Raw genomic sequence first — 24,577 nt, 5'->3', positions numbered from 1 at the left:
CAAACATTCTGACTATTATTCATAAAACCTTTACGTACGTTGTCTCATGTAAACCTCCTATTTAAGATCCTTATTGAGAAAAATTGTTTTCACATCCATTTGATGTAGCTATAGGTCAAATGAGATACTAATGCCATGATTATCTCAAATGAATCCTTCTTAGATACTAGAGAGAATGTTTCGTGATAATCAATGCCTTCATTTTAAATAACCATTGGCTGCAAGTTTAGCTTTATATCATTCAACATTACTGGAAACATCCATTTTGGTTTTATAAATTCATTTGCAGCCTATGGCTATTGCTCTTTTGGGTAAGTCAACGAGATCCTAGACTTGATTTTTAGTCATGGATTTGATATCTTCCTTCATGGCATTGAACCATAATGTGGAGTTATCTCCACTCATGGCTTGTGAAAACAATTTTGGATCATCTCTAGGTCCGATGTTAAAATCAGACTTTTGAGGTATACAACATAATCACTAGAGATTGCTAGTCTCCTTATTCTAGAGGATCTTCTTAATTCTACTTTCTCTGCATTTTATAAAGCCTGAGTAGATTCATAGTGAACCTGTTCTTCCTGAGTTGACAACAAATTCTAAAACCGATTGTAGCTCAGTGCAATTAATTTGACTTTCCATAAGTACAATCAAACGTCCTCATGTGAATGAACTTCAATCAACTCTCGTGCTTCCTCTAATATTTCGTATATACATGTGGCATATTGGCTAGAGAAGATAAAATCGTACAGCAGAAGCTAAGAAATGGAAGCATGAAACATTTAAAATTTGTTTCCCTGCTTAAGTTAATATATTCTACATAGTTTCCATGATAAGAAGCACTATGTTGAGATGATCGAGCATTAAACTTGACAAATTAAATATGAATATGGCATGGATATTAAACAAAAATAAAGAGAGATTCAGATTTTTAAATCAAATATTTGTGAGGATTGATTGCAAGCCCAACAAGAGAGAGAGAGAGAGAGAGGGGGGGGGGGGGGGGGTGGGGGGGGGATTTCTAATCTTTTAAATCTTCTAGCGTTGGTAATTTATTGAAAGGATCAGCCATACATACATGGCAAGGGAGAGACCACTATCCTCCACTCTCACCCCAAACATGGACACAACTCTACTTCCCACAAACCCACCTTCTTCAATCTTGATTTTTCCAGATTTTACTTTTCCTCCTTCACCTTCATATATGTGTCCAAATAGTAGAGCTTCTCTTCCCAACTGTAAATACTTTGAGACTGTGATGCCTGCCAACTGTCCAATATTTTATGCTCATCTCATGTGATATCCAATGCTTTTTTAATCATTTTCCATAAATACTTCTTTTGTATTTTTGATACTTTTTACCTGATCGAATTTCACAGTTGTCAAATTTGTTTGTAGCTAGGTCATCTTTCCCACAAAAAGCCATCTATTGGAAGGCCATGCAGATATCAATATAGTATGAAGTGTTTAACAATGGCTGCTCTGATGAGAATAGACTTGAAAACCAGTGGAAAATTAGGTTATGACGATTATAGGTTCATATCGCATAATCCCAGTAATAAAAGGAAGTTGCTTTATCAGTGACAAACAAATATCCATGCCATATTTGTATTTAATAAAAGCTGCTTTAAACCAGTTGCCCAGACAGTGCTGCATAGACCAAGTAGAGTTTGTTCCCTTGCATTTTAATAGATTAGGGCTTGTAATTTTTACGGGACTCATGAAACCGACATAAAATTAGAGGATAAGAGTTTGGCATAGACGGATTCAAGTTACAAATGAGTGCACTCACGTTACTCGTTTGTTAAATGGGTCACCCCACTTGACCCACCGGTTACTCGTTTATAAAATTATGTTTGAAACAGGTTAAACATGTCATGTTTCGGGTTGAAATGGGTCGTATTGGGTTGAGCCATGAGTTGAAACATGCCAAACGGGTCCACCCGGTTGTGATATGTTTAATACGGGGTCAAGCGAGTCATGCCAATGTTGAAGTATTTGACCCCTTTAACTAAACGGATCAAGTCTAGATTAATTTTTGACGGGTTAATACGTCAAGCGAACCAACTTGAAAACCGACCTGCAACCCGAACCCAAGATGTCTGTAAATTGAGGATCTACTAGTTAGGCCATTATATTCAACTATTAACGTGCGGTTGTGAAATATTCAGCTAACAACCATTAATTATAACAGGTGTACGTACGTTCTTCTATTTGGGAACTTTTTAATTGGCTGACGTACCACTGTTTGTAAGCCCTTAGTTTTGATTAGGATAAATCTCTAGGCACGTACACCGGCCTAGAGGATCTGATGCATGCAGTAGCAGTGAAATCTAATGCAACACAAAGTTCTCAAAAATTGTGATTGCATTAATTTTGACTCACAATTCAATTGCATTAATTTTGACTCACAATTCAATAATAATAAACCTATTTTTCGATAAAACATCACTTATCCAAAACTCCCCCTTAACATGTAAAATATTTAATTAAAATATGAGGTAAATGAAAAAGTTACGGTTCGAATACCATGTTAAATCACCACTTATCACAAAAGCTTAAATGTTAAACCTGACATTTGCAGTAGTCCCGGGACACAAATAACATAAAAAGAAAGAGTCACAAGGCGAAATTCAAGTCAATTTGAATGATAAAATGAGATACATGTTAACCAAATACATGACTTACAATCTAATTAATAGCTCTTATGCGGCGAAGCATTGGCTCAAATCATTATCCAGCTAAAAGTCCTCCATTGTACTTGAGCATAGGTGGTTGCCACCACAGATGTAGAGGCTTTATAAAAAAGGGTGAGCAAATTACTTCATTTCACGACTAAAGGGATGTGAGAATGCTTTATAATAGAAGGAAACTTGGGTTCATTAAAAATAAGAAAATATATAACTAAAGGGATAAATCAACGAGTATTAGAGGATCGAACCTCAAATTGATCACTTTGAGGGAATCAACCTCTAATTCTTGCAAAAAGAAATTGATGTTTCCATATGATTGAATTGCCATACAACATCTACACTAAATTTGTAGAATAAAGCAGGATTTACTTAAATATGAAAACATAGGTTTAGCTTACTTACTAGGGAAATAGAATAAAAATATGTTGATACAACTTATTAAGAAAATAAAAATCTAGGGTTCCTGACATTATTAATGAAACATGTCTCCAATCCCGTCATGGACCCTATGGCGGCCACCATGTCTTCATTAAATATTGTAGTGTCTCATGAATGATGCACGATAGAAGGGGAACAAAAGGATTTTTTTTTTTTGTTTTTTTTTTTTTTTGGCTCATTTGACTAGGATAACCGCAGCAAAATTTTGAATCAACATCACTAGAAATTTTTTGAATCAATTAACATCACTCTTTTGAGACATGTAGTGCTCACAATTTGGAGCAAGAACTTCTTTGTACTTATTGGACTTTGTTGTATCAATTTCTCTCCAATAAAGCCTTGCCAAATCTGATCATATAACATGCTTCTACATCAGATTGTAGAGATGGTATCTCAACTATTTTTTTTATCTATGTGCACCAGCATTCACTGAGGATAACAATTTATCTAGCAACAGATCGGCAAGAAGTGATTCGTCATGCTCAAATATGAGCCGATTGTTCGTTAGGGACGGTTTATAGATCATCAAATTGCCACAAATGGAATGAAAATTGGGTCCATGTAAATGATCGAGACCTCACAAATAACAATGCTCCTTCCCCATATGGAGTTCGGAACTCAAAGGCTATTGTTGAGTGATCTGTATCTTCTTTGTGTTAGTTGACCTAAGCCGCACCATTATTGCTAGGGTGGGGCTTGGCCTCCGAGCCGTATATGAGATGAGTTTCTGCCACATACAGCTCGAGTCAAAGACCGGGGAAAGTTTAGGAGAGATGGGGAGAACCAGCAGTTGCCGGTCGGGGCGAGGGTAAGCTCGCTTCTTCACAAGCTTATCCCCCCCAAAAAAAATTGTAGAGATGGTATCTCAACTAGTTTTTTATCCATGTGCACCCGCATTCACTGAGGACAACAATTTATCCTCCTCATCCATCACGAGATTCATGTTCTCCTCAATATTAGAACAATTATCAATACCAGAAAATCTAAAAATTCTAATCAAATGAATTCCAAATCCATAGATATTGACTTTGTCTCAATTGACTCCTCTTGCATGGTAGAAGTTTTGCAAGTTAGGGCAGAAGATGAACTACCTTTGCCGGTCGGTTTATCTACCACTTGGGTTCTCCTTGCAAGCGAAATTACAGTTATTATGGTTTGGGGTCGTCGAGCCTTGACTTCTCGTCGGATTTCCGACCAGAGTCCTTCAATAAATGTCTCCACTAACAGTACTTCGGACCAAGTATAAGTTTGATAAGATAACTGCTCAAAACAGTATATGCATTCATCAACTGTTGATGTTTGCTTGCTCCCCATCTATATTTTCGTATGCTGAAGAACCAAATCGAGCTAGGAGTCCTTCCAAAAATTCCTTGGAAGTTGGCTCTCCACAGTATACTACCAACAAATCAAACCAATGTAATGCCTTCCTTTCGAAATTATCAGATACTATCTCCACCTTTAATATTTTCTGGTGTCCGATGAAATTGAAAATAATATTTTGCTCGTAGTACCCAGCCAGGAGAATCTCCACCATCCCAACAAGTGAACTTCACTTTTACACGTGAATCTCTGTAAAACTTGATGTCTGATTCTCACATCCCTCAACGGTCTAAGGATGCATGGGTCAATGGCTTGTGTGATAGAGTCATCAATCAATTCCTTTAGTTGCTCAATAAATTTAGAGCTAAATCGTCACTCGGATGAAGCCATTTTTTTTTTTTTTTTGCTGCACATACAAGGAATGGGATATTCTCAAATTGCAGTAAAGCTGGGATGAGGGCTGTTCAAATCCCACAGACAAACAGTTCTAGCTCTAACACCCACACTAGTATAATATACTCCTAAACTATAAACTGGAATATGTCTACCCTTGAATTGGAATAAGAATAAAACTCAAACCTGGATGAACTTAAATGTGAAGCCAAACACTCCCATCTCCCAACTCCTTTCCCAATTTCCAGCACCTTCATGCACAACATACTGCCTCCCACAGCCTTCCACCGCGTCAGTCACCTTTGCACAACCACCACCACAAAGCATCAATACTTTGCACAACCGCCGCAAAGTCCACCTCTTCGTACAAGTGTACAACCACCACCATACCACCATCTACACTTGGTCACCATCAACCCACCTAGCACTCATAATCATGGATGCCACATATCGGCCAACCCTCTCACCACCGTGGTTAAACTCTCACAAATGGACCCCAAACACTACTCTAGGCGTGCACGCAAATCCACCTTCAACCACCGGAACAACGCCACTCACCCACCTCACACGACGACCACAATCAACACGAGTGGTCCATCACCTTACGCGAACCACCACATGACCACGCTGGTTCGTCCTTACACTACACACGACACACAACTACCCCCCCACGTTCTAACATGATCAAATTTGGTTGAGGTTTTTTTAAAAAAGAAAAAGAAAAAATGGGCTAAACGGAAAAACAGAAAAATCGAACTGATACCAAATGATAAGAACCCAGAGTTTCTACGATTGAAAATAAGAAAATTTAGAACTAAAAAGGTAAATCGACTAGTTCTAGAAATCGAACCTCCAATTGATCACTTCGAGAGGATCGATCCTCCAATTCTTGCAAAAAGCAATTGATGTTTTTATTGTGATTGAATTGCCATACGGCATCTACACTGAACTTATAGAATAAATCAAGACTTATTTAGGTAAGAAATTTTTGGGTTTAGCTTGCTAGGGAAATGGCCTAATAAGGAAATAGAATCAAAATATGCAGATACAGCTTGTTAAGGAAATAAAAATCTTAGGATTCCTAAGATAAACGAACGGGGTATACACTATTAGTACTGTGTTATGTTTGGTTATAGAATCTGGCAACCCAAGGAGCAAGTTCGGTGTTGTTAGGTGTTCTTTGGTTGGCAGAGTAATAGTCGGACCAATAACAGGGAGAGAGTGTATCAGAAAATTTCCCATCAATATAGAGGCAAAATGGTAGCCAATTTTCACCCCCATTCATTCTTCTCTTCCGTTCCCTTGGGTAAGCCAATGGTGCCTGCACATACCTGCATTTCATCAAGCAAAAACACATGAATCGGGTATACATGACCAAACAAATGACATGGTGGAGATGAAAGTGGGTGACAAACAATACCTGATACCATCAACCACAGCATCCCAGCAAAAATGGGTATGACCAAACACATGACATGCATATGCACTCCCCTGGATTCCATGTATAGACCTTATGCGAACCTCGAGATAATCAGAGCCGATAATTTTTGGGAGCTTGGGATAGAATAGCATCCTCTTCTCTGGACATAGCTCTTGCCTTTTGAAACATGGTAGTAATCAGTTATGAGATCTATGCCTACCATAGAGACTAATAGGACACTCTACTCACAAAACAAAATAAGTGATCGAATGGAAAACTTGGCACATGCAGGCCTTAATAGACCACCTACGTGAGACTTAACTTTTACAAGACAGGATATCACATACATATTCTGTCAATTGGGACAAAGATTAGAGAGGTTTTCCAGTAGCTTTTGAAGCTATAAGAAAGTGTGCTTGATAGGTTTATCTTCTTGTCTTTTCTTCTTTCCATTAATTTTCATTCTTGCTGAGACATCATAAACCAACCTAAAATCCATATGGACCACATATATTTATCTCTTTCTCTCTAACTCAACCTGAAAGATAACCGCCATAACACCCCAAAACTGCTATACTCAGATTCACCGATTACAATAATCCTGCAACTTCAATTTGGTTTGTAGCAATTAAAATGCCATCAAGGTTGAATCCTTTTGAGCCATTTTTAAACCCAAATCCCCTTTCCCATACCTTGGAACTTGAAAAGATACAATCTTTTCCCCAAACTTTACCACTAATTAAACCTACAAACATCCTGCATTGCTTTCACTGGAAATGCATATCCATCCTTCATCAGATCCTCTCAGAATTTTCAACTCTGGGACAATGGGGGTCCCTTTTAAAGCAAGAGTTCTGAATTTTCAGCCAACCAGTGGCAAGTTGGACATTTTTTTCATGGTATAGTTTAAACAAACCTTCCAAAATTTAAACTATTAATAACATAATTAATAAATAAATAAATAAACCGATATATATATATATCGAAAAACCTAAATACATATGTATTAAATTGATAAAATTTGAACCTAAAACCTACCCCACCCCCACTTAACCTCTTTAGTACCTAAGCCAAGGCCCAAGGTTTAAAAATTTATATCATTAAGTGGTCATGGAAAATCTAATAAACATGAATAAGACCATACATTGAGCAAAGCATACACAAGCATGGTCCAGCAATTCATATGGAACCACAAATGCCTCCAAACCTAAAAATTAGCCATAACTGAAATGTTGTAGAGTAATAGACTGACATGAAGGCTTAAAATTTGTTGTGCCCTAAAATGAAAAAGAGGGGCCTCAATATCAAATCCTATTTCAGCAATACAACACAACTAAAGAAATACCAAACCGAAAAACGGATTGTAATAGCTAGAATTTTAACACGTCTCACAATGAATATGGACCTACTCCCCTACATGTAACCAAGAAAGGGAACAAGCTGCAGAACAAGCAATGGCCGATCACCCTAGCGGGAAAGCCATTGCACATTTCAGTGCCGCCATTTTCTTGCTTACTTTCAATCACACACCTTAAAACTCTAGTTTTGGGCAATCAAAATAAGGCCATGAAGAGGGTCTTTTCCAGTACAAAAGAGTGATTAGTGGGGAGTACTGAATCCAAAATGACTAAGATCATAAACATCGATTCTGATAATTTTGCTAAACAGCTAATAATATAAGATTCTTAGAACCTGACCATAACTACAATCAGCAAATTATCCAACTATCCAATTTTAAATGAGAAGGAACCTAGTCAAAGAAAATTAGATGTTCAGAAGAGTGATTTACTGACCTAGGAACGAAGTGAGAAAATGTAATTATTCGGCTACAAGTCCTCTGGATTTCCTTGATCTCATTCATATTTTTTTCGTTAATTGCATCAAAGTACAAAGCAAGGGAGGTATCGCCATTTGAAATTTCCCCAGGCCACTTACATGCATGAAAGTCCTTACATGCCTACACAGAAAAAATAAAAAATATAGGCAGATAGCCATTTCATGATCAGAGGACCTACTGTTATAAAGCAGTCAAAATGAAAACCGCAATGATGTTAACCAAGTAACCAACAAATATAATAGATAAATAGACCGATACAGAAAGTGAAAACAGCCCACAAAAATAAATTCAAACAACATTATCTATATCCAGCTTATATGCAATGGTTTGTGGAGATGGACATGAGGGCCATCTTTTGACACAGAAATGGGTGCTGGATGCAGCAGGTCCAAGATTTCTATATGGGATGCTGCTATATTGCATCATGAATAAATGATATAACATTTATGTTTATGGATGTTTGGGTGCTGGCATAGAGAAGAAACATAAAATTTTAGGAAAACGTCAAAAATATATAAATTTATCAACAAAAGTGCAAAACACTCATATAAGTCAAGTTTTGGTTAATTAAGGTAAACCTTTTTTTAACTACTCTCCAAACAGGGGTCTGACATAGTTGTCGTGTACTCAAGTGTCCAGCACACCAATTTCAAATGGGATTAAGTGTCGTACAAATCACAGCCTATATGGCAAGTAAATCAACAAATAAAACAGAATCAAACAAGAAGAATACCTATAACGCACTTAGAATGATGACATTCACCATAAACAAACACAAGTCTAATTTTTTCCAAATGTGCGAACTAAACAATTTGTTCGATGTCCAACTCATCCTTTATTATTAATAAAAACGAAAAAGAAAGGGTGCAATGACACCATTTTTTTATTTTTTGGTAAGTCACTATGGAGCTTGTTGGATGCAAAAAGATTTTCTTTGAGAACCCAAATAATCTAGGAATGGAACCTTCATTCCAAAGCAACTAGTTAGGCATCATCAAAATGTTTGGCACATTGCTTGTTCTGTTTAATTATTATGCAGTAGATGATTATTCTTTTCAATGAAAAAATTAGGTCTGCCGTTTATCCTATTAAACATCAATGATATAGGAGCTAAAACTGCAAAAAGGATGCAAAATGCACATGAAAACCCTTACTAGTAAGAAAGAAAGTGAATCACCATCTCCAAAGACGGAATGTAAAAGCCAGTTATATCCTTCTCTCGATCAAAGCTCTGCAATACAAGAGGGTGTGTCCACAAATAAATGCATAATTAAGCACCGACGGAATGCGTCATGAATGCTGTAGTAGCTAAAAACTGATAAAAATGATGCATAATGAACACCAGTAAACCAATCACCTCATGGTACCAGGAGAATAATGGAATAATTCCCAAGCCATCTATAACCACGGGATTGGTCTCAACTCCAAGTCCTCTACATGCATCAAGCAATTTATTTAGCTTTTCAAGAGAATCATCCTGAAAACACAACTCTACATGCTGAGACAATTTTTTGCATAAGTAGAAAGTAAGCAGTGAAGTATCATAAAAAGAAATTGAAGAGTGAGTATAAACAGGAACCACATTGTGAAACAGATGTGGTTAATGTCATTACTAAGCATTCAAAGCTAAATACAAGAAAATCCCAGCACTAAAGAGATCAATTTTCACTATCTCATTACAGAAATACACATCAGATGACACCACATAATCTGAGCCAAAAGGCTTATATATAAGGTTCAACGAGAAAACTAACAGAAAGAGGGAGAGGGGTGTATGTGGGATGTTTATAAATAAATCAAGGCTTCTAAACAAAACAAGCAGCTTGTCTAAAGCATCGGGTCCAGATTGTTAAGATTCTCCTCCAGAGTTAATTAATAATTAAGGAATGGGAGTAAGTTTTGAAAGAGCTGATTTTTAGATCGAACTGAACCTTAACTGCATGAGTGTTAGCTTTCTTAGGCGCTCCACCAAGTAAGATACACATTGGAGAAATTAGAGCTTTTAGTAATAAGAATGTAAAACAAAAGCATTTTGCTCAAGCTAGGATAGTTACTAAGCTCTCTCTGTATTTCACAAGCCTAAAGAAGCAAAACTCAAGCTTTTAGTGTCTATTTCAATCAGTTGACAAGCCAAGCTAGAGCAGCACGAGGCTGACAGAATAGACGAGAAAAGGATGGTATAGTAATGTTACTTCTCAAGACGAAAATACATATGAGATGAGACACTTTGCAGCAGAAAGTTGACAAGTAGTTTAGAGCTAATTACATACGATACACAGTTGAAATAGCTTCATCAATATTGTTGAACAACAACCTAGATATGATACAAGTTTTTTTTTTTTTTTTTTTTTTGTGTGTGCGCGTGCGTGTGTGTGTGTGGTAGCAGAAGCTTTATACCAATTGTTGGAATATGGGACTAACGGAAGCACATCACATAAACAATTAAAAAGAAACGTCCACACAAGACAATAAGATTTAATGTGATTTTGTCAACTCCAAACCTACATCTATGGGAAATGCCAACTAAAATCAATTATTTTTACTGATTAAAAACACTTGACTAACTCTCACAAACTCAAAACCTCAATAGACCCAGCAGTGCTCTCACACAAACAATGAACAAACTCTCAATCACATGACATTTCAATCCCAAAAGCCACCACACTACTCATACACGCAGAGGAATTTCAAACTGAAAATCCACCAAAATACTCCCTATATAGGAGGACCAACTTGGGCCCAAACCCCTTACCCCCACCACTTGGGCCAAAGTCTCCACTTCCACTGGAACTCTGCATCAAAGCCACCAAACCTTCAGTACCAATACCTATAGATAGAACTCCAACGATAGTTCAATACTCTCTTCCTACTAATATGGCATTACCACCCTTACATAGGAGCTATTGCACCTCCTTGTTTCTCTCCTTTCAATATGGGATTCACAAGAATTTGAAATAATTTATAACAAATAAAGTATCCCTTTAAATTTTAGTCAAGATTAAAATAAAAAATAAATAAATAAAAATTAGTCAATGATGGCACAGCTATCAAATAATAACATATAAATGAAACACTAAGCTACACCATTACACACTGATAATCAAGCTTAAACATTGTCAAACTCCACCAGACTTCAACAGGGTTTATAAAGCTTAATTCAAGCAACTGGATTCAATGTCAACCAAACTGAGCTAGAGTATCCCAACATTTGACCCCATTTGGCTCAGCTCGGTAACTCATTCAAAATAAGGTTAATAAATAATACAAACATTGATAACCAGAGAAATTGCTAAGAAGTATTCATGTGTACATGCATAGAGACACACACAAAGGACGAAATATATAAACCTAGTACATTCTCAGCTATCAAATACATAAAATATAACAGATCTGGCAAAGTATAGAGGACGCAAAGTCCTAGCAAAGAAATTATGTTTCTTACATTATCTTCTCCATCCCGACGACACCAAAGATCATGGTTTCCTGGTACGTAGAAAACATGCTCAAATCCATCCTTCAGGAGAGACATAGTCAAAACAAAGTTCTCGTATGTTTCTGCAACATCACCTGCAACGAGAAGAACATCTTTCTTGTGTCTCACGGTTGATATGGACTTCACCCATTTCATGTTCTCTGCATAGTCTGTGTGCAAGTCAGAGAGCACAAAGACACGCAAGCCAACAGCATCTCCAGAAGTAGAAGGTAGTATTTGAGGACGTTTGATGCAACACCTTATTCCTCTTTCGTATTTGTGATTGGAGAGAGAGTTCAAACGCAGGGGTTTCTGAGATACACTCAGGCAAGAAGGGATGAACCCCACTAACATGTGTGAAGTGTGAGAACCGACCAAATGCCTTCGATCTACAATATGCAATTGTACATATATATATTATATTCAAAGGCACCAACTGACAAACAAATAACTAATCATCAGCTTTCCAAACAATGCATGAATAGGACTAAAAATTAAGTTAGTTACTTTTATAAATTAAAAAAAGAAAAAGAAAAAAGAAAGAAAAAAAAAAGGCTTAAAGAGAGAAAAACAGAAAGTAAAGAAGAAAAAGCAGTAGTGAATGAATTAAACTAGTTGGTTGACCATTAGGTTTTGTGCTAGCTAAGTTTATACCGCTACCTATACATAAGTACATATGCAGCAAGTATATACATAAATGTGTGTACATATGTACCTATGTATATGTATGTATGGGCCTACATTTGTGTCCATACATATACGTATGTATGCATGTATATCCCAACTAGCTCATATATGTCCTAGTTTTTCTATTGGGAGAAGAAAGTAGGGGTTTTTGTCACCAATTACATGATATATACAAATCACAAACAGGTTCATGGATAATTCAGATAATTTTAATTTGATATACTTTTGTTTTCCACACATATTTTTTCCTCGGCTTAAATTCTTTCTTGTTTGAAACTAAGTAACTTCAATTATATCTGGATTAAGGTAATCGACTACTACTTATCAGAAGCTTGAGGCCATTGTGCTTCAGAACTGAGCCAATGACAAACTTTTGGTGGGTATTATCTGTGCCTGTGAATTTGGATCAATGTAATTATACCCATTTTGTTTCCTATAAATTTGAACCGAAACTTGAAGGAAAAAACTTGCAAGACCAAACATAAACCTACAACGACTGATATCTAACACTTGACAGCTTAGGGCAATTACCCACCGAACCGATTTGCAATCAGAAAATATATAATCAAAATTAAAGAACTCTAAACTTGAACGTAACTATGAGTAATAAAGGAGAGTGAAAAATCAGTACCTTTGGAGAGTATATCTCCCAATCTTTTGGACCCTCTTCACAAGATGCAGCGTTGAAGAGCTGTTTTGGTTTTTTGCATGAGCATCAACAGAGTTTTTCTTTAATTTTCTATGGGCCTTCATATACGTGGAGATTGTACACGGCAAAACGGATGCCGATAGGAGTTTCAAGAAGAGATCTCGTAGCTCCGAAAAGAAAGGAGAAATCGTTTGATTAGGTGGCTGATGGGCCCTATACACACCCGGTCAATCCAAGTAAGTGGACCTGGGAGCCTACAATTCCGGCCAGGATAATAGGCCTCATACAGCAACTCCCGACCGGACCACAAAGGTCAGCGTAAGAGAACACAACAGAGAATAGACAATAAAACTAAATTACAAAAATAAATAAATAGTTCGGCCTGTTTCGTGAGTGTAATAGTTACTTATGCTCCGTTTGTTTCGACGTAAAATAATTTCGATGAAATCATTTTCAGAAAAAATGATTTTCTCGAAAATATTTTTCGGTGTTTGGTTCGCACGAAAAAATTACGAAATACAAAAATAAGAGTTTAGTAATTGTTGCCGGAATCCGGCAACGTCCAGTCGCCGTTGCCGGATTCCGGCAAGAAAGTTTGACCGGATCCAGCCAAAATGGCCGGATTCAGGCCGGAATCTTCCGGATCCGGCCGGATCCCGGCCGTTTTGGCCAGATCCGGCTGGATCAATAGCCGGATCCGTCAAGATCCGGCCGGATCTCGGCCGTTTTGGCCAGATCGGCCGGATCAATACCCGGATCCGTCCAGATCCGGCTGGATCGGGCCGTTTTGGCCAGATCCGACCGGCTTGGCCGGAATCCGGCGATATCCCGGCCGGAATTTGGTCTGCCAGTGCCGGATTCCGATACCGGCAGAATTCCGGCCGCCTGATTCCTGCACCGGCAGAATTTCGGTGGCCTGATTCCGGCGCCAGCAGGTTTCCGGCGACTGGATGTTGTGGGACTCCGGCGCCGACTGGATCCCGATGATCAACAATTGCTAAATTTTAACAATCGGATATCAAACATGCGTGTAAGGACGAAGAGCTTAATTTCGGAAAACGATTTACGGTTTTAAAAATCGTAAATCGTTTTCCAAAAATTAAAGAAGCTTTTACGGTCAAACCGAAAATGATTTTCGTTGACTGTTATTTTCGCCCCAACCAAACACCGAAAAATGCCGAAATCATTTTCTAGAAATCATTTTACGCTGAAACAAAAGAAGCATTAAAAGAATATCGGGATGTTAGCATTGAGGATAACCATTGCACTCATGATTTCAGGGGCAAAATCTGGCTAAGGTCATGACCATTAGTGAGTGCAGAATCCGGACAGGTAAAAGTCATATCATCATTCTTAGAAAATTAGGGGTCACAAAAATAGATTAAAAAGCATTCATGATATGATAATCATGGTTTAGGGTCATGTGATAATTTACGCACCTAGTGCGTAATAAGCCTTGATGTAATCTCCTTTGCACAAATCGGTTCTATAACGACCCAGAAAAAAACGCTAGCCATGTTCGGGAATTATTATTCCCCAAACCAAGTGGGCTATGGTCGAGTTGAATCCGGTTAGACCCGCTTTGGCCGTAGCAGAGCGGTCGGATGGATAATAGCTCAGATACAAGACTCTCTATCCGGGGAGGTCTACCAATCATCCTACCGGGAATGCATTCTCGATAGCCAAGGGTTAGCGGTTGGACCAGGAATGCCATATGCCCCGATGGATGTGGAGATTTAATGGATAGAATCTCTAGCATTTATTAAAATCTCCAGCATTTATTAACTCAAGTACTCAACAGCGTCAAACTTAGCCAGAGAGTAAGTTGGACGTCAGCACAGTGCGCCTAATTCAAGCTTTGTACGCCATACCGGTAGTCTGGGCAACATGATTAGTCATTGTTCGCGATATATCGAATCACTGCACATCCCATACTGAATGATGGGCAATCCCGGGAAATGGGGAACCCCTCATACGTTAGCAAATCCAAAGAGAGGTATATATATGCGTGGTAAAGGAGCAGGTAAAGGAGAGAGATTTGATTGTACTCTTATTCATTCAGAAAAAGAGCTATCATTGACTTAACCATCGGAGCGGGCCAACCCCCGGCGCTCCTCGGCTGTTTTGCAAGTCCCTGTTCGGTCGACCAATCAAGAGTTGACTCGTCACCATACTAGAAACTACACCAACAGTTTAGCGCCGTCTGTGGGAAGCTTTTCAACGTTTTCTGCAAAAAAGAAAAATCCATGATGGTAAGAACACATATAGCAAACCATGGGATGAACCAGAACCCTCACGATGACGCAGGGACCTTGAATAATCTCCAAGCCACCATAGACCTCCTAAATAAGAAGATCGCACAAATGGAGAAGGATTTGGCAGATAGAAATGCTGCCTTGCAAAGGCAAGAGGACGTAGTGCGAACGATACCAGATGACGGAGGAGCATGCAACAGCCAAGCTAGTGGGCAATGCAAGGAAAAAGAGAACCAGGATGATTACGGAGGAACTGGAGAAAGGAATGAGCATGAAGAAGAGGGTCCGTAAATCACTAACCTCCGAAAAGGAGAAGAGGCAAGAAAAAAAGAATCGAAAAGAAATGATCGCAAAACTAGAGCAACGCTATGATCTCTTGGCTGACACAGTTCAACAACGACATAAAGGGAAGGCTTCCCTAGTAGATAGCCTATTCTAGAAAACGGCCTCGCCGTTTACTGATGAGGTAGCCGCCTACCGCCTTCCAGAGAAATTCAAAGTCTCGGGAGTCCCGATTTACACCTGACTCAGAGATCCAATTGAGCATTTGGATGAGTTCCGAGCTCACCTCGACCTGCTCGAGGCACCAGATGAGGTGGCATGTCGGGCCTTCCCTCTCACATTATCAGGGAGCGCCCGAGAATGGTTCAGGAACCTTCCGCCGAAGTCCATCAGTAACTTCGATGACTTTGGAAAGATGTTCCTGACTCAGTTTATGGCTGGATTAGTGCGGAAGAACCCTATAGGGTCCTTGATGTCTTTACAACAGAGCCCCGAGTAGTCACTAAAGAGCTTTCTCATGCGCTTCAACCAAGAGAGGCTAGCTACCGAGGACGCTATGAAGGAGTTTGCTTACTGTGCCCTATTCTAGGGAATCAGGAGGGACAGGGCGTTGATGGCAGATCTGGCTCGGAAACCACCCTATAGTCTTTATGAGTTTATAGAAAGAGCCGAGGAGTTCATGAATCAAGAGGAGACGCTCCGAGCATTTTTAGGTTCCGATCCAACTCAAGCATCGGGTTCCGAGGTAAAGAAGAAGAATAATCTGCAATGAGAGCTGGGTGGTACAGAGCACCCATTGGAGAACAAATTTCAAGATCGTAATTGGATCACCCACAGGGCTCCAATTGAAGAGGTCTTTTCAGTGGCCAAGACAAGGTTGCTGTGCGAGGAGCCTTGAGGAATACTTGGGGTTCCACCGGCCAGGAATTGATTCCATGCAAACCCTTTTGGATGGCAAGAACCAACTTGGAATTACGAGATAGAGAAGAGCACAACCGAATCCCGAGGCACCTGGAAGTTCATGGGGATCAAAGGTCCTCTCAAGACAAGCAAGAAAGAAGTTGTAAGTCAAACACGACATGCAAGTCGGGAAGACCTCCAGGGATCTGCATAATAGCTTAAGGACCCTAGAAAGACCTATAGAGGTTCCACGAGTCTAGAAAAGACTGATGTGTTGGCCCCCCGACCGGGATTCAGAGTGGTCCAAGGAACTAGCGCTACAAAGTTGAAGGTCCCATCTCAAGCAAGGTCTGAGATCGCCTTGAAGCTAGAAACGGAGCAGGTTGGTGGGATCTGCCAACGGGAGGCCAATGCCTAGAGCACGGAGTGCAGAACACTTGAGGAAGTACTTCATGTAATCCTTATGTACTTTTAACTTGAGCAGGCGTTTTGAATAAAAGTGTAGGTCCACTTTTTCGCTGATCGATTGTTGCAATGCACACCCCCCTGGATGATAACTTCTAAAGATATTCTCAAGAACGCCACATTTTGTGGCTCGGAAGGAGGCCTAGATAAAGAGGCTGCTTCCCGCGGACCAACTTCTCTAAGTTGGATGGGGGCTAGTGGTAAAATTCCTCCCTCACTCACTCACTCAACAGGGTGTCCTCCTCGGATAGAAGATGGATAAAGTAACTGCTTCCCGTGGACCAACTTCTCTACGTTGGATGGGGGGTAGTCGTAAAATTCCTCCCTCACTCACTCAACAAGGGGGTCCTCCTCGGATAGGAGGTGGATAAAGTAGCCGCTTCCCGCGGACAAACTTATCTAAGTTGAATAGGGGGTAGTCGAAAAATTCTTCCCTCACTCACTCAACATAGGGTGTAAACCCGAAGCCAGTTCCTGATTTTTGGCCAATAACTGAAAATCGGCTCCGGGGTCCCCGATTATCGAAATTCAATAACCTGCTCCAGAACCAGGGGTTACCTGGTTACCCCGGGTGAAACCGGTTATCCGAACCGAGTAGTGAATTAAAAAAAAAAAAAAATCATCGAGAATTTTCCAATGAACCAAATGAAAACAAAAAGAAAAAAATATAATCAGATCAAATTAAACAACACATGCAAACATATGTTTGGATCTATAGAAAGAAAAGAAAAGAAAATGAAAAAAAAAAAAAAAAAAACCCTAGAATCCATGATCTGAAAATCTAAAAATCGCAGAAATTATGAGATTAGAATATGAAGGAAGAGCGGAAGTTGAAACCTTGGTGACAAAAACAATGTCGGACTGGGTCTTGTAGATGCAGCAACTGCTATCTTCGTATATTTAGCGGAAGCGAGCAACGCCGATGGAGCAGACCTCTTGGTGGCTGCAGGCGCCGTAGGCCGCCCATTCTAGGGACTTCGCGCACACCGCGCAGCTATCGTCTATGGCTTCCTTTGTGTTTCTCTTTCTCCCTCTGTCTCGACTCTCCGTCTTTTACTCTTTTGTTGGTTTGATGAATAGAATATCAAATATCAGAGCTTTAAGAAAAACCGTAAATGAAGTTTTCTTGAATCTTCTAGATATTGCCATATTGGTGTGGTAAACTGTAAAAAGCCCAAAGAAGAAAAACCAAGTAAATGAAGTTTTCTTAAATCTTTCAGATATTGGTATGGTAAACTATAAAAAGCCCAAAGAATTGAATAACCGTGTGGTCCTTTGCCTAGCCCAAAGAAAAAGTTCATGTACAATATATATATTATAGGCCCATTCAAGAATAATATATAATATATATACACTTGGAGCCGATTACTCGATTATAACCGGGTGTCTAGAAAATTAATACCCGGCTTTGAGTTCGGGTACCCAATTTTTTGGTTAGCCAGAGCCGGTTTTCCGGCCGGTTATCACCGGTCTGAAATTACACCCCTAACTCAATAGGGGGGTCCTTCTCGAATAGGAGGTGGATAAAGCGGCTGCTTCCGGCGAACCAACTTCTCTAAGTTGGATGGGGGGTAGTAAAATTTCTCCCTCACTCACTCAATGGGGGGGTCCTCCTTGAATAAGAGGTGGATAAAGCGGCTGTTCCCACAAACCAACTTCTCTAAAATTCCTCCCTCGCCCACTCAACATGGGGGTCCTCCTCGGATAGAAGGCGGACAAAGCAGCTGCTTCCCGTGGACCAACTTCTCAAAATTGGAAAAGGCCCAGCTTGAGGATCAAAAGCGGTTACCCTCCCTCGGATAGGGGGGCAACCCTGACAAACACTCTCCCAAGTATAATTATGATGAATTTATTAAAATTTGCCTAAGTTATAATGGTAGCTTACAAATTTTATTATGACAACTCAACAAACTTTGCTTTGTTTCGAGAATCTTGTCATGAGGAATTGGTTGATCGAATACCCTCATTCGGATAAGGAGGGTGCTCGGAAAACCAAACAAGGACTATCCGGGTAGATGAGCAATTGAAGTAGCTACCCTCCCTCGGAAGTAAGCTAGGCAAACTCTTGTTTCCTAAATCACTAAGGGGTAGCTTGGTATTACCGACGTCCCTCATCAATAAATTCATAGACACCAAACTCGTGGAACTTGTGAAAGTCTGCATGAACAGTCAGATTTAGCTACCCTCCCTCGGAGCAGAGGGGTAGCCTGGAAACCGGATTTGGCTATTGAAGGGTAGGTCGGTATCATCACACCCACCAAACACAAAGAAGGCAACGGTTCATTCAAAAGAAAATTTCATTATTTCATTATATGAAATTGTAACTTTCATTACAAGGAATTTAGAACAGCAAAGTGTACAAAACAGGATTCTACGAGGCAAACAAAGAGCAAAAGTCTAAGATGTCCCATCTTTAGTGGGTGCACCCAGAATCAGCGACCACAACTTCACCAACTCCTTTGGATGTGGTGTTGAGGTCGTACTTGGAAGATAAGAATGACGTTAGCTCGGCATTACAATAAGGGCACGAAATACTTTCACTCCAACCAAAGACATTCAAAAAAGCAGGCGACCGGTTGCTATGAAGATAGCGCCTGGAATTCGGAGTACCCTTCTTCACAGATATTCTTGAGAAGGCAATAATGAACAGGATTAAAACTACAATACATTACAAGAGAGGCGAATACTTTTGACGACCCCCGTTGTAGGAAGTCCAGGCTTACGAAGATGCGAAGATAGTCTAATGCACGACTTTTGCTTTCCCAAGCCTTAGTCCACAAGATATGTCTTGCCTCTACCAATGGACCCCGCACCACAGAGACCTCACCAAGCCATTAACGGCATGGAATCCATCGGTAGAAAGGTAAGCCATATCATCGAACACCCAGACTTGGGAAGAAGAAAAAAAATCGAGTAGGAGACTTAGTTGTTCTCAGTAATCGATTCGGGCTTGCGATTGCACGCAAGAGCATTTTACAATAACTTTTACTACCCAAGTCTCCGTGCATGGGGTACCAAGCATTAGGAGACTTGGGTAGGAAAAAGTTGTAGAATACTCCACTTGCAGTATATTAAGAGGAAACTTGTTATGAAAGAGTTTGACAAAACTGACGGGAGGGAAGGGTATTTATAATGGAAGAGTCATTTATGCATTTGCGGATTACGAAGCAATTGATACGCCAAGCAATCACGCGAGCACAAGAATCAAAAGGGTGCCTATCAGTATTTCAGCCGTCACACTTTGCGTAGCCGAAAAAAGTGCACAACATCAATACGGGCCCTCGAGCCTAGCGATTCGAAAATCGGATCGTCATCAGCTTCAAATGTTTCAGAAACAATTGCAGCCGAGAGATTAATCCTCAGAAGGATCTGGCACTTAATTCTCTTCATCTCAAAACCTAATCTAAGAGAATTGGGGGGTAACTGTTGGGGAATTAAGTGGGCTATGGTCAAGTTGAATCTGGTTAGACCCGCTTTGGCGTCGGATGGATAATAGCTTGGATACAAGACTCTATATCTGGGGAGGTCTACCAATCATCCTACCGGGAATGCATTCTTGGTAGCTGAGGGTTGGCGGTCGGACCAAGAATATCATCATCCGTCGTGGAGATTTAATGAATAGAATCTCTAGCATTTATTAACCCAAGTACTCAACAGGGTTAGACTTGGCCAAAGAGTAGGTTGGACGTCAGCATAGTGCGCCTAATTCAAGTTTTGTATGCCATACCGGTAGTCTGGGCGATAGGATCAGTCACTGTTCGCGCTATACTGAATCACTGCACATCTTGTACCGAATGATGGGCAATACCGAAAAATGGAGAACCCCTCATACGTCAGCAAATCCAAAGAGAGGTATATATATGTGTGGTAAAGGAGTAGGTAAAGGAGAGAGATCTGATTGCACTCTTATTCATTCAGAAAAGAGCTCTCATCGACTTAACCATTGGAGGAGGCTCCATCAGCCAATCCCCAGCGCGCCTTAGTTGTTTTCCAAGTCCCTGCTCGGTCGACCAATTAGGAGCTGACACGTCACCATACCGAAAATTGTACCAACAAGCCACATCTTCGCTATCACCCTAAAGGACTAGTCAATTTAGAACTTTTCTAGAATCCCTTATAAATCATAGTTTCACCTAGTAACTAGGCAATGTGGGACTTAACACCAATGAGTATCTTTATAAACCAGTCACTTTATGCGAGCTATTCATCATTTCTCAATATGGGACCGAAGTGTTACAGGTTCTCTCATCTACAAAGTATTCTATCATTGCTCGAGCAAACTTGTTGAATGAGGTGGTAATGTAGCACATGTTTGACGAGGACTACGGCTTCTAAACCTATTTAAGGATTTCATTAGGCCAAATTTTCATATCTTAGCAATGGTACTAGAATAGTTTTTAAGCTTTCTTCTTAGTTTTTAGATTTTTCTTTGTTGTATGGGCTTGCTAAAAGCATGGTTAAGTCAACGGGTGAATCCGTGACCTTTTATTGGTATGTCCTTACCAATCCTTACTGTTTTAAATTTTTAAATTTTATGTTTTGAATTGATTTAAGGGTTAAATATTATTTAGCTCTCTAAACTAACAGTAATTTTTTATAAAGTACTACGAACTAACAAGTGTCATGATGTAGCCCTTCAAAATGTCAATATGTTATTATTTAGCCACATCCGTCAGTGTTGACCGTTATATTGGATGGAAAATCAAATTTGGCCAAAATATTCCAAAAATACCTTTTTATTTTGACAATTGAAAACTAAAATTACCCTTTGTATTTATTAATTACCATAAAAAACTATTTTATTTTTTTAAAAAAAAAAATGAAAGAAAAAATAATCTTTTTTTCAAAAAATAAAAATAAAAATCGATTGATACATGCAAAATCAATCTATGTGGTTGACCTGAATTTCAGATCATTCGTTACGGTATAAAACTAGGGATAAATGCAAAATTAGTTACTATGGTTGGCCTGAATTATAAATCGCTCTGTACGGTATAAAAAATAATTCAAAGGTTCTTAGAGTAGACCAAAATAACAATTTAGTCCCTTCAGTCAAATTTCATCAAAACACTTGATGGATTTTGTTAATGTGCCATGTCATGATCAATAGAATGATGACACATGTCACTGTTATTAAAAAAATATATTAATATATTAAAAAAAATAAATAGATAAAACCTAAAAATTATTATTATTTTTTTAAAAAAAAGAAAAGAAAAGAAATGGGGTGTCTGCCACCCTTAGGGGAGGGGGTGGCGTACAAGTCACCATTAGAGGTGACACTGGCCACCTCTGGGGTGGCTCACCACCATTCCCACGGGTCTGGAGTTGCCACTTACGTACCACCCCTCCCATAGGTGGCAACCAACCTCTTTCTTTTTCTATTTTTTTTCCTTTGTTTTGAATATATATATATATATATATATATAGGGTTAAATACAAAAAAGCCTCCCAAACCACCACCCGTTCTCTGGATGGCCCCCCGAACTACCAGTGCTTGCAGTCCCGCCCCCAAACTACCAATTGCTTATTTTTTGGCCCCATCCGTCACATTGTGCCATCTAAGTGGACGGAAACCGAGTCACATGCACAGCATGTGACTCTTTTAGCCCAAAAGCCTGGAAATGCCCATCTCCTTGTGTTTGAAATTCCGACAATGCCCTTGGTTAAAAATACACGTGTATTGAGTAAAAGGTGGGACCAAATGAATCCTTATTTACAAATCTGTCATTCGTAAAGAGGGACTTCGAAAGTGGTGAGCGCAACACCACCTTCACAACCAAGCTCTCAACCGGCACCACCACACTCCTCACCATAGCCTACATCCTCCCCGTGAACGCCTCCATACTCACCGACTCTGGAGGCACCTGGTGATCCGTCTCCGAATGCGTTCCTCTTTGCTCCGTATCCCGTTTAGATGCCACATTTGCCATGCACCTCTCACTGCTTCTTTATTACTCCTATCATCTTCCACCCTTTTAACCTCTCTCACTTTCAGCATCTCTGGAGGATGTCTCTATTGCATTAACACAATCATATATAGTCCTCATTAATTAATACTTAAAGAAGAAAGAAGAAAGAAGAAAGAAAAAGGGGACGGCAGAGCAGAGCTTTGAAGGAAAGAAATTTAAGAGGAGACCAGGGTTGAAAGCATTATAAAAACCCAGAGACATCCTCCATACACGCCCAGCTTTGTCGTTAATATTCTTTTGAAATCTCAAACCTTCTCTACTTTCTTTTGCTTACTTTCCAAATACAGCTTTGTCATTACTTTCTTTTGCTTACTTTCCTTCTCTACTCCCGGAAATTTTATGCTTGCAACACCATAGCAAAGACTCAACTCTTTACCAGAAAAAGAGTTCCCTACACAACTCAACACAGCCCTTGATCCCAACTAGGGGTTAGCTATATTGGTCACTTTTCTTCCACTCAAGAAATTTCAGGATTAATGTTTAAGATGTGACATTAACAGTTAAATCACTACAAGAAAGTTTCTGCTTGACAATGCACATAAAAAATCCATGCTTCTTCATAGAATCAATGAGAAAGTATACTTGCACATTTTCCTTGAAGCATACACACATATACATAGCTATGTCGGAATGTTTAGGCAAGATACAACATTTGAAACACATGTATCTATGACTAATTAGTTCATGCAAAGCCTTGCAGAAAGTTGAATCAAAATTTAACAAGATTTAGAGGAGTCTTTCACATTTTGAGACCTTTGCACTTTGCACCCTACTACTCTGTTCACCTATGTTTTTATCACTACAAGAAATTCACCCATCAGGGGAGACACTATTAGCGTCGACAAAAAGTCGATGCTAATAGTAGACTTTCAGCGTTGGCTTTCAAAGTCGACTATCAGTGTCGGCATTTGAAACTATTAGCGTCGACAACATAGTCGACGCTAATTGTCCAACAAAATGCACTATTAGCGTCGATGTTGTTGTTGACGCTAATGTGTCGTTGCTAATAATGTGGCGGGAAATTTTGCCTCGCGCGGGTGGAGAAATAGCAACGACATTTTTGTATTAGCGTCCACTTTAGTTGATGCTAATAAATAACTATCAGCGTCAACAGTGTGGTAACTTAAGAACCACATCAGTGTCGACACAAAATGTCGACGCTGATAATGGGTTATCAGCGTCGACTCTGGGGTTGACGATAATGACCCATGTATAAAAAAAATAAAATTATTTTTTAAAAAAAAAAAAAAATGTATCAACGTCGAACTATAGTTGACGCTGATAATAGGTTATCAGCGTTGACATGCAGGAGTGGACGCTGATAACCTATTATCAGCATCCACTCTATGTGGACATTAATGAGCCTGTATAACAAAAAAAAATTGAAACCTATAGAAAAAAATTCTTCTTTTTATATTTTCACTAAAGTTTTTCTATTTTTTTAATTTTTAATTTTTGTGTTAAATGTCATTTTAATCTCTAGGTTTTTAACAACTTTTTTTTTTTTTAATTGTTAGATTTTATTTTGTATCATGAATAGAATTTATGTCAAACCAATCAAAACCTACAACGTGGTCATATGTCTCATAAAAAAACATAAAAATGAAAAATGAAAAAAAGAAAAAAGAAATATATATATATATATATATATATATATATATATATATATATATACATACACACACACAAAGGAATTAAAAAATAAGTAAGGGGTGGAAAAAAAATCTACAAAAAATTAATTTTGATTTTCACATTATGAGTAAAGTTTTATGTTTTTTTTGTTTATGTTTTATTTTT

The 24,577-nt window shown here is 39.1% G+C and overlaps 1 protein-coding gene across 2 annotated transcripts; it reads right to left on the bottom strand.

Annotated features, from left to right (window-relative positions):
• Positions 1–5,727: 5,727 nt before the first annotated feature.
• Positions 5,728–13,209, bottom strand: LOC133865458 (uncharacterized). Of its 2 annotated transcripts, XM_062301870.1 has the most exons (7): positions 12,889–13,209; positions 11,541–11,959; positions 9,456–9,575; positions 9,276–9,329; positions 8,055–8,218; positions 6,262–6,438; positions 5,728–6,172 (listed from the first exon to the last, which is right to left on the bottom strand). In XM_062301870.1, the coding sequence occupies exons 2-7, from the start codon at positions 11,922–11,924 to the stop codon at positions 5,962–5,964; spliced, it is 1,110 nt and encodes a 369-aa protein (XP_062157854.1). In that variant the 5' UTR covers positions 11,925–11,959; positions 12,889–13,209; the 3' UTR covers positions 5,728–5,961. The 2 variants fall into 2 exon arrangements, with proteins under 2 accessions (XP_062157854.1, XP_062157855.1); XM_062301871.1 differs by lacking the exon at positions 12,889–13,209 and having other exon boundaries at positions 9,456–9,531; positions 11,541–11,763.
• Positions 13,210–24,577: the final 11,368 nt, after the last annotated feature.

Source organism: Alnus glutinosa, chromosome 4 (genome assembly GCF_958979055.1).
Source record: "Alnus glutinosa chromosome 4, dhAlnGlut1.1, whole genome shotgun sequence".
Lineage (NCBI taxonomy): Eukaryota > Viridiplantae > Streptophyta > Magnoliopsida > Fagales > Betulaceae > Alnus > Alnus glutinosa.
The sequence above is the reverse complement of the archived record's forward strand: the minus strand, read 5'-3'. Positions and strand labels throughout refer to the sequence as shown.

Coding starts and splice junctions, on each gene's coding strand:
- LOC133865458 (XM_062301870.1), bottom strand. CDS start 11,924: ATGTTAGTGGGGTTCATCCCTTCTTGCCTGAGTGTATCTCAGAAACCC. Junction 9,576..11,540: donor GTCGGGATGGAGAAGATAAT/GTAAGAAACATA, acceptor TTGTGTTTTCAG/GATGATTCTCTTGAAAAGCT. Junction 6,173..6,261: donor GCTGTGGTTGATGGTATCAG/GTATTGTTTGTC, acceptor GATGAAATGCAG/GTATGTGCAGGCACCATTGG.